Source organism: Muntiacus reevesi, chromosome 1 (assembly GCF_963930625.1).
Source record: "Muntiacus reevesi chromosome 1, mMunRee1.1, whole genome shotgun sequence".
Taxonomy (NCBI): domain Eukaryota; kingdom Metazoa; phylum Chordata; class Mammalia; order Artiodactyla; family Cervidae; genus Muntiacus; species Muntiacus reevesi.
Window position 1 is genome coordinate 137374597 of NC_089249.1, and position 15565 is coordinate 137390161.

The 15565-nt window shown below is 41.6% G+C and overlaps 1 protein-coding gene across 3 annotated transcripts in view; it reads right to left on the reverse strand.

Annotated features, from left to right (window-relative positions):
* Nucleotides 1-6759: 6759 nt before the first annotated feature.
* Nucleotides 6760-15565, reverse strand: part of IL12RB2 (interleukin 12 receptor subunit beta 2) — a 68332-nt gene continuing 59526 nt past the window's right edge. For 2 of the 3 annotated variants that reach the window (XM_065911230.1, XM_065911229.1), the window contains 3 exons: nt 14610-14700; nt 12070-12169; nt 6760-7299 (listed from right to left, as the gene is read on the reverse strand). In XM_065911230.1, coding sequence (XP_065767302.1) covers nt 6760-7299; nt 12070-12169; nt 14610-14700 — 731 coding nt within the window. The remainder of the gene's footprint in view (nt 7300-12069; nt 12170-14609; nt 14701-15565) is intronic. The other variant, XM_065911232.1, reaches the window with a different exon arrangement.

A 15565-nucleotide genomic window follows, 5' to 3' on the forward strand; every position in this document is an offset into this window, starting at 1 on the left:
ATTAACGGATTCTGAGAACTGCATTTCTCAGCTTAATCAGGATATCCATTTAGGCAGAATCTAGCTTTTGTGTCATTACTTCTGTCTTAACTGGAAGTCAATTCACTTTGAAATGGAAAGGAAGGGTGAGAAATGGCCCATACAAGTTAGAAAATGATTTACCAAATTATGTTTTTGTTGGAGGTGTTAAATACGTGAAAGTCGTTCCATTGTGTCTGACTGCGACCCCATGGACTGTAGCCTGCCAGGCTCCTCTGTCCATGGAATTCTCCAGGTCAGAATACTGGAAGGGGTATCCTGTCACTTCTCCAAGGGATCTTCACAACCCAGGAATTGAACCAGAGTCTCCGGCATTGCAGGTGGATTCTACCAGCTGAGCTACCAGGGAAGCCTCTAATTACATAGGTAGTGTTAAATCAGTAACATTTGTCCCTTTTGCTGCCTGTTGGAGAGACTGACCATTCTGGTGCACTTGAATGTGTATTCTAAATCTTGTGCTTGGAAAACAGAATACTTGGTGATAATTATTCTGATACCTCCGGTTCATTGTGAATTTTTCAAAACTAGACTACCTAAAGTGATAAGAATTGCTCTGAACTGATCTTGGTTGTGGCTTTATTCCTTAAATGGCTGCATAAATGTTACTGGTATGGAAATGTGAAAAGCGAAGCGCTAGTTAATATTTAGGGTTTTGTTATTTGGAGAACTGAGCTGGGAGAATGAGCAGTAGTTTGGACAGTATTGTTTACACCATAATTGCAGTTGGAGCTGACTTCTCTTAACAGATTTTAGGACCAAACACGCTTCAATTTGAAGAAATGGTTTTCATTTAGCTAGAATGGAGCTGTATAAAATGATCCAGTTGGACTTGGTTCTTGTTATTGCCCAGAATTTTGTCAGTTTGGGACTGAAGTTTTCTTATTAGCTGATGAATAATGTCAGAAATCTTATTATGGGAACTTTTACACATTGAATTCATTGTTTTACACCTTGGGTGTAATAATCCACAGTCAGTTGTTGCTTTGTTTGGCAGGCACACTGACAAATAGTGACAAATGTTAGATACGCACATGTTTAGGCATTCTGTCAATGCTCAGGCTGCCAGAGGTTTGGAAATTATCCAACACATCAAAGGAGATGGTGGCTTCCTCCCCACCCCCCGCTGCATTTTATAGCTGAAGATATTTAGGTTTACATGACTGGTGAAATGAATTAAACACAGGAACTTTTCTGTTTCGAGATAAAGTTGGTTTGTCTTCTCTGGAAATTCTGAATTTCCAGTGAAGCTTCCACATTTTTTTTTTCCCCAACAAAAAAGGAACACCTTTTCCTAAAAACTACAGAAAATTTGGTTTCAGCTTGATACTGTGTACTTATCAAGGCTTCACTTAGGTGCTACAGTTGTAGTAACTTAAAAAGGCCATGGGAAGACTGGATTGGATAAATTACTTCTGATAAAGGTGTTCATTGATCACTAATAATACGAAGAAAATCACCATGCCCAGCCAGGTATATTGTGCTTCTGACTACTGTATTTTGTTCATAACGGTGTCCGTTGAAGATTGAGTGACACTTTGTCACTGAATCAATAAAATGCAGTAGGCGACGTGTTTGATATTTGGATTGGTCCACCCTCCACTCACCTCTGCATTTTGAGTCAGAAAGTAGAGCTGGAAGTCATGACTGAAATACAGAGAAGTGCTTTGGATGCTGTATAATGCTCGATGAAAATAAAAATCATCTGAGAAGTTCTCTTTAGGAGAAAATGGACAGTTTATTAATAGAAAATCACCATTATACTATTGCTTGAAGAACTTAAATAATAGGCACCTCCTAATGACACCCAAACAGGGATGTTCCTCCTTACCTTTTTTTTTTTTTTTCCAGGATCACCAATTTCTTATTACTTAAAGTTATTAAACTTTTATCTGCAGATTTTTAGAGGAAAAATTTTGAGAAGCATCCATAGCTGGAGAAATTATTGGCTAACCTTTCTAGCTATTTTTTAAAATCTATTGCAAACAACGTGAAAAGTGGGTGTTTTAACAACAAAAAAAGTCTATAAAGCTGTTCTGAAGGTTAACCTGCCACAGACCAGAGGGATCTAAAGGGAGTGTTTATAGGAGTGCAAAGGAATCCAGTCATCCGCAGTTGCGGGAGAGGAGAGGAAACAGGAAATTGTGAAAAAGAAGGCAAATGGTCTTTAACACCCTCTGTGATGGAATAAGGTTAAGATTTCTTTTCATAAATGAAATCTTGTGACATCCAGTTTTCACCTTCGGATTTTTGGCTAGGGATGAGGGTCATGAGGTTTTTAGGAAAAACCATGTTAACGCTGGTTACGCTCTTTCTGGTGAAAATCCAGGATCTATGAAAAACAGTCTCCATGAGAATCTCGCAACAGCTTTTACAGTATTTTGTTGGGTCCAATTACCTGTGGGTAGTATTAAAATCTGAAATTGGAAAAGGGAAGATACAGACTCCACATGACATTCTCTTGCCTACGCAAGGCCAGGGTTCCTTGTGGAAGAACTCTTCACAGTCATGGAAATTGATAAGTGGCCTGAATTAATTTAAAGGGGCCTTGTGGCATCACATAATAGGTCTGTATGTTTCTTGGAGATGTGATTGAAATCTCAGCCAAATTAAGACTGGTTTTTGCCACTTAAAAGAACCATCAACAAAATGTGGAACCAGTTACCATAGAATAAAGGAAAGGCACTTACATTTCAACAATTCATACAAGCAACACAACTGGATAAAAACGGCCCTAATTCCTTTTTACTTAAACATCCATGTTCGGAAAAAATCAGGTTAAGTTGGATGGAGTCATAGATATTTTAATTAAAGAGAGAACACACTGTTCTGGTTACTTCTCTATTTAAAAGGCATAATACTTTTATTCATAGTTTTAAATACAGTTTCCTTAAAATAACGGACTTTCTCAGAAGTATTGATTCCCGTCTGTGACCCACAGCGTGCCTTGTAAGATTTAGATGAGCAGATGAGTTAGCAAACTTAGTGCCAGATTTGTCCTGGTGTCATTTAAGATTTTCCTGCTTTTTAGGTAGTTTCCTAAAGAACCAAGAATGCTCTAGAACTTTAGAAGTATGGAAATGCCAGTTTTTTTATTACCTAGTAACAATAGGTTCAAAGATTTTTATGGAATCACAGGTATTGTCAACTAGAGTCAGAATCCCAATTGATAGAAAATTTGTTGTGCAGTCACTTGCATGGAGAAGAATTAAAGAGTTGAAAGTTAGGCTCTAAAACCAGACTGTGGTATCAGGTTCTAATAGTGTGACTGGGGTTTAGTTAACTTGTGTCATAGTTTTCTCATCTCTGAAGTGGAGAGAACACCTACCTTAAACTAGTCATGGTGAGACCTGAGTTATACCTCTTGGAAACTGCATGGATTAAGTACTGTGTTAGAGGCTGTTGATCATTATTAACAATTCCTGTAAGAACGGGAGTAAAGGCAAAGTTGGCTCGTTATATAAACTTGTATTTCAAAGATCCATTGCTTCAGTTACTACTCTTAACATCCATCCCCCTCTAGTCACCGCTGTGATAAATCTTTTATTCACTTTATGATATTTATACAGTTTTAGTCTACATTGCTAGGAAAGGAGTTCCTGACTCAAATTTTACTGAATATTGTCCAGGTGCCTCTAGAAAAGAGCCAACTAACAGTACTCTTATTAATACCAGCTAATTTTTAATGTTTCTAATTTGGTAAGGGGAAAATGGTACCTAATTTTTATTTCTTTGATAAAACGGGTTTTTTCATGCTTACTGGGTATTTATATGAATTTTGTGAGTTGCTCACAGTCTGTTTTTCTTTGAAGTGTTGGTTCTTTTTTCATACTGATCTGTAAGTTATCTTGGCATATCTTGAAAATATTTTTATCTAACTTGGGTGTGTTTTGCAAAGTTTCAATTGGAAGTTCTAGTGTAGACTGTGATGTAAAAATATGACTTGTTTCTTTCCATCATCAGTTGGCCAACTGATTAAATTCCTAATCCTTTTTTTTTTTAAGGTAAAGAAGAGGACTTTCTGGTCTCTTTATTTTAAAGAGTGATTAATTTGAGGGTTTACCTATTAGTCTTTCATTAGGGTGGATAATGTGAATGTCCTTGATTCCTGCAGGCTAGAAAGAGAAGAACAGGGCTCCTTTGGAAGGCTTGAGCAGTGATACTACGACAGATGACAACTACATCAGATGGAAGAAAAAGAGCCTGATGGAGAAAACCAAGAATCGAGTAAGGGGTACTGACTAGAATAGAATGTGCCTAGGTTGGCATCTCTTTCACTGGTGGCTAGGCATTGGTGAGTTGCAGCTGTAGGCTATTCGTGGAAGCTGAGAAATTGGGACAGGGTGGAGGGGAACAGGCACTAAGGGGAAAGAACTAGATAACAACAACTTGGCTTTCCTATAGCCTATAAGGAAGACAGAGGCCCAGGAAATGGAGTTTCTGGTTTCTGGTAAAGAGGGTCTTTTTTTTTTTTTAATTTTTTTTTTAAAAGAGGGTCTTTTTAATGAATAATTGAAGGTAATGATCTTTACACACAAATTGGTAGAGATGCCCGTGAATTCACTGAGAATGAACTTGAACTCTATCTGTAGTATTTAGGTTCCAGAGAATTAAGGAATTTGATAGTTTCAGTAGAGCGTAGATTTCTGGGTTGGCTTTTGGGATGTGTATCAGGAGTGAGGATTTAAAGTATTGCTAATTTTCCTGACGAATGAAAACCTGGCTATATGAATACTGGTGAGCTCTACTAGGCTTGGTAAACGAGGCAATTTGATCTAGGAATTTTACTTGTGTGTGGGCAGGAAGGAAGATGAGAAAAACTATTTGGAGCAAGGGCAGAATGAGGTTCCCTATCCTGTCATTCACGGAAAGAGGGCATTTTATCTGCCAGAGTGAGCAGCCAGAGGCATGCTCAAATAGGTTTTTGGTAGCTCAGCAGTAAACAATCCACCTGCAATGAAGGAGACTTGCAGGAGACATGGATTCTATCCCTGGGTCGGGAAGATGCCCTGGAGGAGGAAATGCAGCCCACTCCAGTATTTCTGCCTGGGAGATCCCATGGACAGAGGAGCCTGGTGAGTAACAGTCCATGGGGTGGCAGAGAGTCAGACACAACTAAACAGCAACATGTATTGTAGTAGCACTGTCAGTCAATGGTAGGGTAGAATGGGGGTTGAGGATGAAGAAGATTACAAGTAAATGCAATTGTCTCAATAAAGAGGAAGCAGGCATAGCTGGATTGCTTTCTAGAACAGACGGAACAAGGTGGAGGCTGTGGCAGGAGACATCTCTTACTTTATATTGATAAACCTACTCTATCAATCTGATTCTTTAGCACCGTGGACCAGGCATGGTGCTGGAGAATCAGATTGCTGTGATCCCTGCCTTCAGGTTACATACAGTCCAGTAGAGGAAAAGTGCATTGTACAAGGGAAGTGCTGAGGAGGTTTCTGCATCCTTAGGAGGAGACTTTTTTTTATTAAGAAAATAATTGAGGGCTGCAGTACCACCTGGGGCTTTAAGGAAAGGGAAAAGGTAGTGGTGATGATTTTGTTGCTCAGTAGTGTCTGACTCTGTGACCCCGTGGACTGTAGCTCGCCAGGCTCCTCTGTCCATGGGATTCTCCAGGCAAGAGTACTGGAGTGGGTTGCCATTTCCTTCTCCAAGGGAAACGGTGTGGTTGGTTAAAAAGGAGACTGGGACCTGTGTGTTGAAGCGGGAGGGGAAGAGTGGCTAAAATGGCTATTAAAACAATAGGTATTGCAAGAAATAAAAGTTGGCTGTTACTCTCAAGAGGTGACAGTTTGGACTGCTTCTGAGGTGGCAGCTTTGTCTGTCATGACCTATTGCAAATAGTCAAACAAGGGGCTCCACAGCCTGGGTGCAGACAAGCCAATGCTGAAGCTACGGAGATGCAAGGAACCATGCAGTGGGGGTGCTTACACAGCAGCTAAACAGAGTAGAATAGATATGTAAGGAAGAAGCTTAAGCTTTTCAAATAAAGCCTGGGAGAACTATGTTAGTCTGGAACGGCAGGAGGCATGGATGAAGAGTTAAACATGACCTAGCAGAACATTTGTGTATCAGGCCGATGGGACATACTGATCTAGACATAGACGTGGTCTATAGTAGCAACTTTACATACAGTTGACCCTTAAACAATGTGATGATTAGGGGCATCGACTCCCCTGTGCAGTTGAAAATCTGCATATAACTTTTAGTTGGCCTTCTGTATCTGTGACTCAGTATTCAACAATGGATCACATAGTACTGTAGAATTTATTATTTTTAAAAATATGCATACGGGTGGACCCATGAGCTCAAACACATTATTCAAGGTCAGCTATAAGTGGTTGTTGAATGAATGGTCCTCTGCACTGTTTGCCATTGCTAGTAAGAGTTTTGGTTTCTACTCTTGCCTTTCCCCTTTCTGGACAACATAGACAAGAAAGTTGCAAGAACCCAGACTGGAATTTCTAGGTCCACACAGCAGAGGATGTAATCTTAAGGCTCTGCAGAAGGCAAGATGAGGTATCTGGATTTGATTACAGCCAACTCTCAGTTCCTGAGATTCACCCTGAGCTGGCTTACCTGCCCTCTAGCTGCACCCAGATCTGACGGGAGCACCCAGAGGTAATGACCACTGGAGCAGGTGGCTGGGTAGACAGGGCATGCCTTGCTGGTTGGAGGTTCATCAGCTTTCCAAACTTCAGGCTTCACCACTCAGAGCATGAGGGAGCCACACCCCATTTTTATCTGGTCCAGAGTCAACTTCTCACCACAGGAGAAGGTGAGTGGGCGAAGGGAACTTGAGGGGAAAATGGAAAGAGAGATGTGCTGAGGCAGTTCTTCCAGAGGATCAGTTATGGGAGCCTCGTGTGAAGGGAGATAATTCATGTTGGAGGGTAAGTAGCCCTCATGGGTCGGAAGGTAGTCCACTGGGAGGACGGTCAAGGGGCTGGCTGGGTTTCCCGGCTTTGAGTCAGGGCCCTTGCTCCCTAGAACCTTGTATAGATCCACCCCTTGTCCTGTCTCTGCTGTGAGAGCTCTCGGAGGTGGTGGGCTCGAGGCAATGTACCCTGTGTCTTCCTCAGAGGTATAGTGACCTTGGACTCCTTGTCCCTTTTCTGACCAGCTGGAGTGATGGGGAGGTCTGAAGACTGGTGTCACTTGATAAAGGACTTCGTTGATAACCAGGGGCTCAGGTTCTTCAGCAGTGGGCCAGTCTTTCAGGAGCCTATCCAAGGCCAGCTGTGTCTTTTCCTGAGAAAGGGAAAGAAGAGGCTCATGTGGCTATGTTGAGTAAGTAGCCTTGACAACCAACTTGTTCAGGCTTCCAAAAGGCCTCGCAGCCTGCACTGCCTAGTCAGCTCGAGGCAGAACGCTGTGGGCCCTTGCCTTTGGGAGGTGAGAGAGGCAGTTAACATTGTTGGCGAGCGAGGACTCCTCTCAGTCCCCAGCAGTGAGTCACTATCCCACTGAGCCGTCAACTAGACTGTTTCTGGTGAGTCAAACTGCACCAGCTGCTTTTACTCTAGCATAGTAGGCACAGTGGGTGCAGAGGAAAGGCTGAGCTTGCATCTGTCTGGGGAGGAGGCATGGAAGACTTGATAACACTAGAGCTGAATCCTGAGAGGTGTATAGTTTTTCCCAGGTAAGGAGCCAGTGGGGAAAGGAGGATTGGTCTACTCTGGAAGCTGCTAGTTCTTTCTTAGGACAGGCACATTAAGGCTTTAGAAAGAGAAGGAGGTCACGTGATGAAGGGACCTTTAAGGAATACTTAAGAGTTCGGGCTTCGATACAACTGCTGAAAGGTTTTTGGCAGGGTAATATCCTTGTCAGTTCTGCTCTTAAGAAGGACTCCTCTGGAATAACTTATTTGGAAGAAGTTTTCATCCTTTCCTCGCTACAGCTAATTTTGTCTGTTACTCTTCTTGCTCTGTCTTTCTCAGCATCTAGTTGGTTACATCTCCTTTCAAAGCTTACTACTGATTCCTGAGTCCAAGTTTAAGCACTTTATTAACATTTCTTCTTATAGGCTTTACTAGGCTCTCCCCACACTTGAAACTTTCTTTTATGCTGCCTGCTTGATCTTTCTGAAGCAGAGCTCCAAAGCCCACTTTCAGGAAGTCCCTAGTGATTGTTCCCCACACTGAATTCCTACAACAGCGAAGAAGCTAGCTGTTAAGTTCTTGGCACAAGATGCTTTATACTGTTACTTTTAAAAAAAAAAAAAAAGGGCAAAAAAACCCCCCCAAAACATGTCTGTCAGCTGCAAGCAGGGTCCAGATCTTATAGGAGGAGGATAATAAAAATAGCCTTGGTCTAGGGCAAACCCTGAGGACTAATCCCAGCTCTGAGAATCTACAGCTCGGGAAAACTCAATACATCTCTCTGGCCTTTGAGTCACTTATCTGTAAGATGCCAAGCTGTGCAAGAATGGTATGATCTATGCTGGTCACTGATGTCCCCTCCCTTGCCTCGAGCATGGCAAGTGTCCCCAAAGTGAATGACAGTGCTGTCTCAGGGCGGACTTCTACAAAGGGCCCTGAGCAGCCAGAGGGTAGGTGTATACCTTTCTTTCCAGAGCCTGCTCTTTTCCTATCGCTAAGCAAACTGGCTCTGGCACATTGGTCTGGCTTGGAACATGGCTGGCAGCTGCCAAAACGCTGTAACCACCGCTATGGAAGGATCGCAGAGAGTGAGGATCACCTTGTTGTATTCATAAGGCAAGGCTCTGCCTTTTGACAGTTCTGGCAGTACCAACTGAGGCTGTACCTCAGAACTTTTACAAAGCAGGCCCCCTGGCTGACAAGTCCTGGGGCAAGGCCTCTTGGACCAGTAATAACTCAGGTATATCATGGGAACTATTTTAAGCTTTTACAAGCTCAAAATGGATAACATCCCAGTATTCCCTTTATGCTTGGGCCTTTTCCTCTCGAGTTTTAAGACCATGTCTTTTTGGCCACATTTTAAGAAATGGTAGGGGGCTTACATGGTGACTCAGATGGTAAAGAATTCGCCTGCAATGCAGGAAACCTGGGTTCAATCCCTGGGTGGGGAAGATCCCCTGGAGAAGGGAATGGCAATCCATTCTAGTTTTCTTGCCTGGAGAATCCCATGGACAGAGGAGCCTGGCGGGCTACAGTCCATGGGGTTGGAAAGGGTCAGACTTGACTAGGCAACTGATACTTTCACTTTCAGGGGAATGTAAAATCTGAGAACTCAAAGCACATTTTGTTGGAGGTGAAAGACAATTGTTTCTGATGTCTGTCCCAGGCTGTCACCAGGAGAGCAGTTTGGGCCTTTAAAAATAGTCTACCCCTGCAAGGGTCAAGTGACGTGGGGTTCTGAGGCTGCCACAAGGCGATGGCATGTTCAATTTTTTTTTTTTTAATTTTCTAATTTATTGGGGGGTTTTGTTTTGCAAAAGAAATATAGGGACATAGTCTTGTAATTTTTTTTTTTTTCTGTTCAAAGAGAATTTGTAATAAAAATTAAGTGGCCTTCATGCCTTCAACTGCCTCCCCAAAGACAACCACCATTTACCAGTTTCATATTTAGGTTTCCAGAAATATCCTCTGCACATGTTGGAGAGTGTGTGTGTGTAGAATCACCTTCCTTTTATACAAATGAGAATCCACTTTAGGCAATAATTACAAACTGCTTTTTTTCACCTTTAAACATACTAGAGATTTAGATACATATAGATCTCAGTTTTGTTTTTAGTAGTTTCATAACATCTTGCCGTACGGATATACCCAGATGTTTAACCTGGCCCCCGGTGGCAGGTTACCTTATGTAATGTCCGGTTTCTATTTATAATGCTGCAATGAAAATACTCACACTGTACAAATGTGGGCATGTGTGTGGCAGTTTCTGTTATTGTTTCCCTGTGTTACTTTCTCTAACCCTTTGTTTATCTCAGCACCTCTTCTGAGCTTTTTATGGGCTCTTCAGTGGTCTGTATGCCTCTGTGTCCCCTCACACCCAGGCAGTGGCAAATAGAGACCATGACACCAAAGCCGCCAGCCTGGGAGCCAGGTGTCCGTGACTGACCCAGAGCTGCTCCCCACTGTGCTATTTCAGGCTTCCAGGACATGGGACTGTGGCATCTCAGCATTGGAAGAGAGAGACCTTAGAGCTCCACTTATTCAACTCCTGGTACTGGAATCCCCTCTAACACTAGCAGTGGCATCCTTATTGAGTACATTCCCATAGGTCATTACAATATTGCCTCCAAGTGAGGGTCCAGTGTGGGAACATCTCTTGAGTTAGTTTTTTCAGCTCAGAGGCGCTGACTGCTGGAAACACCCCCCTCATTCTGTGCTGAAGATCTTTTAGAACATTTAAAAGTATAATGGCAGACAGCACATCCTGCTTATTTGTGAACCCAGGATCCACCTGTTAGTCGACTAACACTGGACAAGTTACTGTGTCCTCTGGGCCTCAGCTTCCTTATTTGAGAAACGGGGAAAATAACATTACAACCTCATAAAGCTGTTGTACAGGTTAGATGTTAATACATGAAAGTTTTCTTTACAGTGCCTGGCATAGAGAATGTACATTATATTTTATATATAAACATATTATTGTGTAATATTGTTATATATCATAATATCATATATAATTATATGTCATAAATACTCAAATATACATCATATACATGCATATATACATATATTGTTATTATTATACTGTTCTTGCTACTGTAACTTAACAGGGACAAAACTCCTCAAGAGAGAGTGAAGACTTCAAGAATAAATCTTCCTGGGAAGAAAATGAATGATCTTTGACTTGTATGATCCATGTGCTTTACATGGCATCTGACTTAGGCTTCACAACAATATATATGAGATATATTGTCAACTCCTATTTTAAGGAGGATGAAACTAGGGCTCATGTCACCGGACAGGCTCCTCAAGGATCACTGACATAGTAAGTGGCGGAGGTGGCCTTATTTCAAAGGCATTAAACTGTGGTGACTTAAATTCCTACTGAGGCAGACACAGCTGGGACCAGCTCTTTCCCTGAGGAGCAGCTGGTGTGTCTTTTGGCCTGAGGAATGGTGTGGATGAGAGAATGCATGGGTGACTGAAGAGGAAGAGTCTTGGAGGAACTGGGCTCTAAGAGGTGAGAATGTGGGGCTGCTGAGGCCCCAGGCGATAGGAAGGACGTGGGCCCCCCTGCCCCCCTTTATTCCCCTTCAGTGCATATTCCGGCTCCACATTCAGATGCCTTCAACTTCAAGGTCCTTGGCCAGAGACAGATCCTTTTGCCCGCTGTGAGCTGCTTTCCTCTCCTGGGACTGTGTGGCTGCAAGTCCCTGCGTGTCCTCTACTCCCAGCAATCTCCTGTGCTAGCTGAGCAACCTCTCCTGCCTTAAAACCTTTTCCTTGCACAATGGAATGACTTACTGGCTTCCTGCCAAGACCAAAATAGTCTGGGCTCTATTTATCTGCTCTGAACTCACAAAGGACTGGGAGCGTCACAGTAAAAGCTTCAGTGCTCTTGAATTTGGATGAGCCAGTGCTCACCAAATACACTTGCTTTTTAAATCTCTTTTTGAAGTAAGCTGAGGTGAGGAGGGGAACATCATGCATAGATAGGAATGGAAAGCTTTGGGTTTTTAGTCTTGGTCATAAGCTTCAGGGGCTTCCCAGGTGGCTCAGTGATAAAAGAATCCGCCTGACAATGCAGGAGATGTGATTCGATCCCTGGGTTGGAAAGATTCCCTGGAGTAGGAAATTTCCAACATTCCTGCCTAGAAAATCCCATGGACAGAGGAGCCTGGCAGGCTGCAGTCCATGGAGATGCAGAGAGTTGGACATGACTGAATGAGCATGCACTCATAAGCTTCAGAAAATTACTATGCATGGGGGGCGGGGGGAATGACTCAGATGGTAACCTGCTATGATAAGCAGCTTATTCACAGGATCTAAGCACCTAGGTTTCCCTGTAACTACAATGGGACACTTAGATGTACCGGTCACCAGAACCCCATCGACTGGCCACCACAACTTTACACCTTACCTCCACAATAGGATATTTCTTGGCCCAAGTGCTATTTGCTGGATCTGGAATTTCTTTGCTACACCACTGAGGTCTGAGGGCCAAAAGGAGAACAAATACCCTGCAGGTAAAGACAACATGTCATCTGGTTAAGTGTGCAACAGTGGCATAGGAACACAGGTGCTTAGTGAAGTGATTTCAGCGCAGGCTTATGCAAATGAATAAAATGTAAGTACTGCAGGAGAAAGATGTTGCCTTACCTAAGACTGGACTAGTTTTCTATGAAGCCTGGACAGATGATAAAGCTTGTACCACAACCACTTAGGGTTTGCTAAATAAACTATGGAACTTTCCCTCAGTATGATGTTTAGCAGCCAAGTACTCATTCAACAGACATTGACTGAATCCCTAATGTATGACCAACACAGTGCCATATGCTGTATGGATAAAACAGCAAATAAGAGGACATGGTCAATACCCTTGGGGAAATTATTTTTTAGTAAATTAGAATGTTTATAACGAGCTTATAATGGCAAATAAACTGTTTTGCTAAAAGTAAATAAAGAGTAAAACAGGATACAAGTGGCATAAACAGCTTGGACATAACCAAGCTTAAAAAAAAAAAAAAGCCAAGAAAAAATACCATATGGAAATATCCAACAGTAGTTGTATTTGGTGATCAGAGGGTCTTTTATTCCTTTCCACATCTCTGGGTTTTTGAAGATACTTTAAGATGAGTTTATGATGTGGAAGAAAAAAATCCAAAAAATGTTTCCTACATACACATGACTTAACTTTTTTGACTTTTTTTTTTTAATTTAAGAGCAATATGAAGCAGTTTTAAAGATGTGGCTTTAATAAATTTTGTTTAATAAGAAAAGTGAACTGCTATGATGTGTTTAGCCCTTTGAAACGAGATGAGGCCATGTGACTAGGTGTTTTTTGGGGTTTTTTTTTGTGACTAGGTTTTTTTTTTCCCCAAAGAAACATGAGCAAAGGTTCCTGTGACCTAGTATAGATCATGCAGATGAGGAAAGCACCCAAAGGATTGTGGGCCAATAAAATGGAAGACAACTGGATCCCTAAATGGCTGTGTAGAGCAGAGCTGATGACCAATCAGGATGACACACCTTAGAATTATTATATGGGAGAAAAAAAAGCTATTTTATTAAAGCCACTATATTTGGAGGTTCTTTTTTTTTTTTTTTTTTTTTTTTCTTTAACAGCAGATGCCTCCACCCTAACTGATACTATTTCCCTCAGGAGGATGCATGGGATTCTAGTTGACTCTTTGAGTTCAACTTTTTGAAAGTCTACCTAAAAAGAGCTCTGCTTTGAAATATGTATCACATATGAGAGAGCGTTAATAAATAGAAAGCCTTTCAAGCAAGTTCAATGGCCAGTAGGAAATGACTTTGAGGTAGTTTTACTTTGACCTCTTCTCCTACTTTACACAACATCTGAAGAAAACTATTGAATAACTAATTCATTTAAAAAATTCTCCATACCAAACGGTACATGTTTAAAGAAATTAAAAACTATAGTTAAACAGAACTAAGATCACCTATGATTCTATCCCCCTGTTATAACCACCATTAATATTTTAGTGTATGTCCTTGGGGAGGAGTATATTAACTGCCATCTAGTACACGTTTTCCCCTCTTTCTTGGAAGGGGACCCTGATTTACTGGGACAACAAGGAGCCCAGCTAAAAGGTCACAGTTTTAAGCATCTCTTGCCTCATCAAGTTCTGGCCAATGAGATGTAACGGAAAGTGTCACATGTGACTTCTTCACATGAAGGCTCCTGAAGAGGTAGGTATGGACACTTCCCTTCTCCCTGGAGTTGCACAATGCAGGCATGATGGCCACAGTTCCTGCAACCATTGGGCCATGAGGTGAACTTGAGGATAGAAGCCAATGTCGGGACAGTGCAGCAGAAAAAGGAGCCTAGGTCCTTGATGACTAGGGAACTCCTACACCAGTCGTTACCTGAGTTTACTTCCTTTATCTGAGTGAGAAGCTTAGCTCGTCTGTCATATTATTTTGGCTTTTTAAGTTATATACAACCAAATTTAATGCTCACTAATACATCTTACATTGTCTGTGTGCATGTGTATATGCACTATTATTTTTTTAAATGTAAAATGCCATATAGCAAATATTCATATGATTTACTTTTCTTCTACATCTTTAATGAATGCATAGTATGCTATATGGCTTAAAATATTTTGTGATTTATTTATCCAATTCCATGTTGTCAGGCATTTAGGTTGCTTCAAATTGCTCTCCTTTTATGAACAATACTTCAGTGAACATATTTGCCACTAAATATCTGTATATACCTATGATATACTTAGAATAAATTTCTAGTTAGAATTGCTAGGGGAAAGGTTTAATGTTTTAAAAAGTTAAACATATACTGTCACTCCAAAAAGCTGAATAGTCTGCTACCAGCAGTATATGAGAAAACCATTTTTTTGACCCATAGCAGCAACAGCTATTATATGAAAAAGAAAAAAAAACAACTTTTACCAAAGGCAGCAGATGTAATGAACTTACTTTTGTCGGAAGCAACGCATTGAGAGAATGCCCACCATGATGACAGCCGTGCAGATACTTGGCGCCACAAATGCGCTCCAATTGGCTTTACCTGCAGCAAAAAGTGAGCAAACCCTGTGACTGAGTTTAGAATGAGTTTAGAAATGTCCTCAATGAACATTTCTAAATACTGACTGTGGGATCTCCCCAGTGGTCCAGTGGTTTGGCGACTCCATGCTTCCAATGCAGGGGGCCCCAGTTCGATCACTGGTCAGGGTACTAGATCCCATGTGCTTCAACTAGGACTTCACATGCCACAAGTAAAGATCTTGCATGCTGCAATTAGGACCCAGCATAGCTAAGTAAATGAGTAAATAAATAAATATTGACAGTTGGGTGAACTCCCTGGGCCTTACAGCTCCTGCGTAGCTTGACTCAGGAACAAGGCTGACTCTTGCCCATTTGGTTAGGGAGAAAGGGCACAAAGGGGCCAATCGTATGGTTCTAACAGAGGAGCTTCAATCCTACAAGGGCTCCTTCCTCTACTAGGGGCAGAAGGAAACGGATTGTGGTATACAAAGCACTGGCTGTGACCTGGGAGCCCTGGAGTCTTGTCCTGGCTCTGCCACTGGCTGATGTGTGGACCTCAGATAATTGATCTATAAATGGTGAACGATAACATCTACCTTGCAAGTTGTTGTGAACATTAGAGATGGTGTATTTAAAGCACATAGCCATGTATCTGAACATAGAAGTTCTCAAGAAATGGTAGCTATTAGTTTTACCAAGCCATTGAACAAGCCCTCTAACTTGGGTCTTTGAAATTGTTCTGATTCCTTCCTATAAATAATATTTCACTATGTATTGGAATTTTTCATTAATTCATTCAACATTTAGAGTGTAAACCAACTAACAAGACAGATTAAATGCTGGAATACACAAATGAATAGGACATGGGCTTTGTTGTCTTAAGAAGT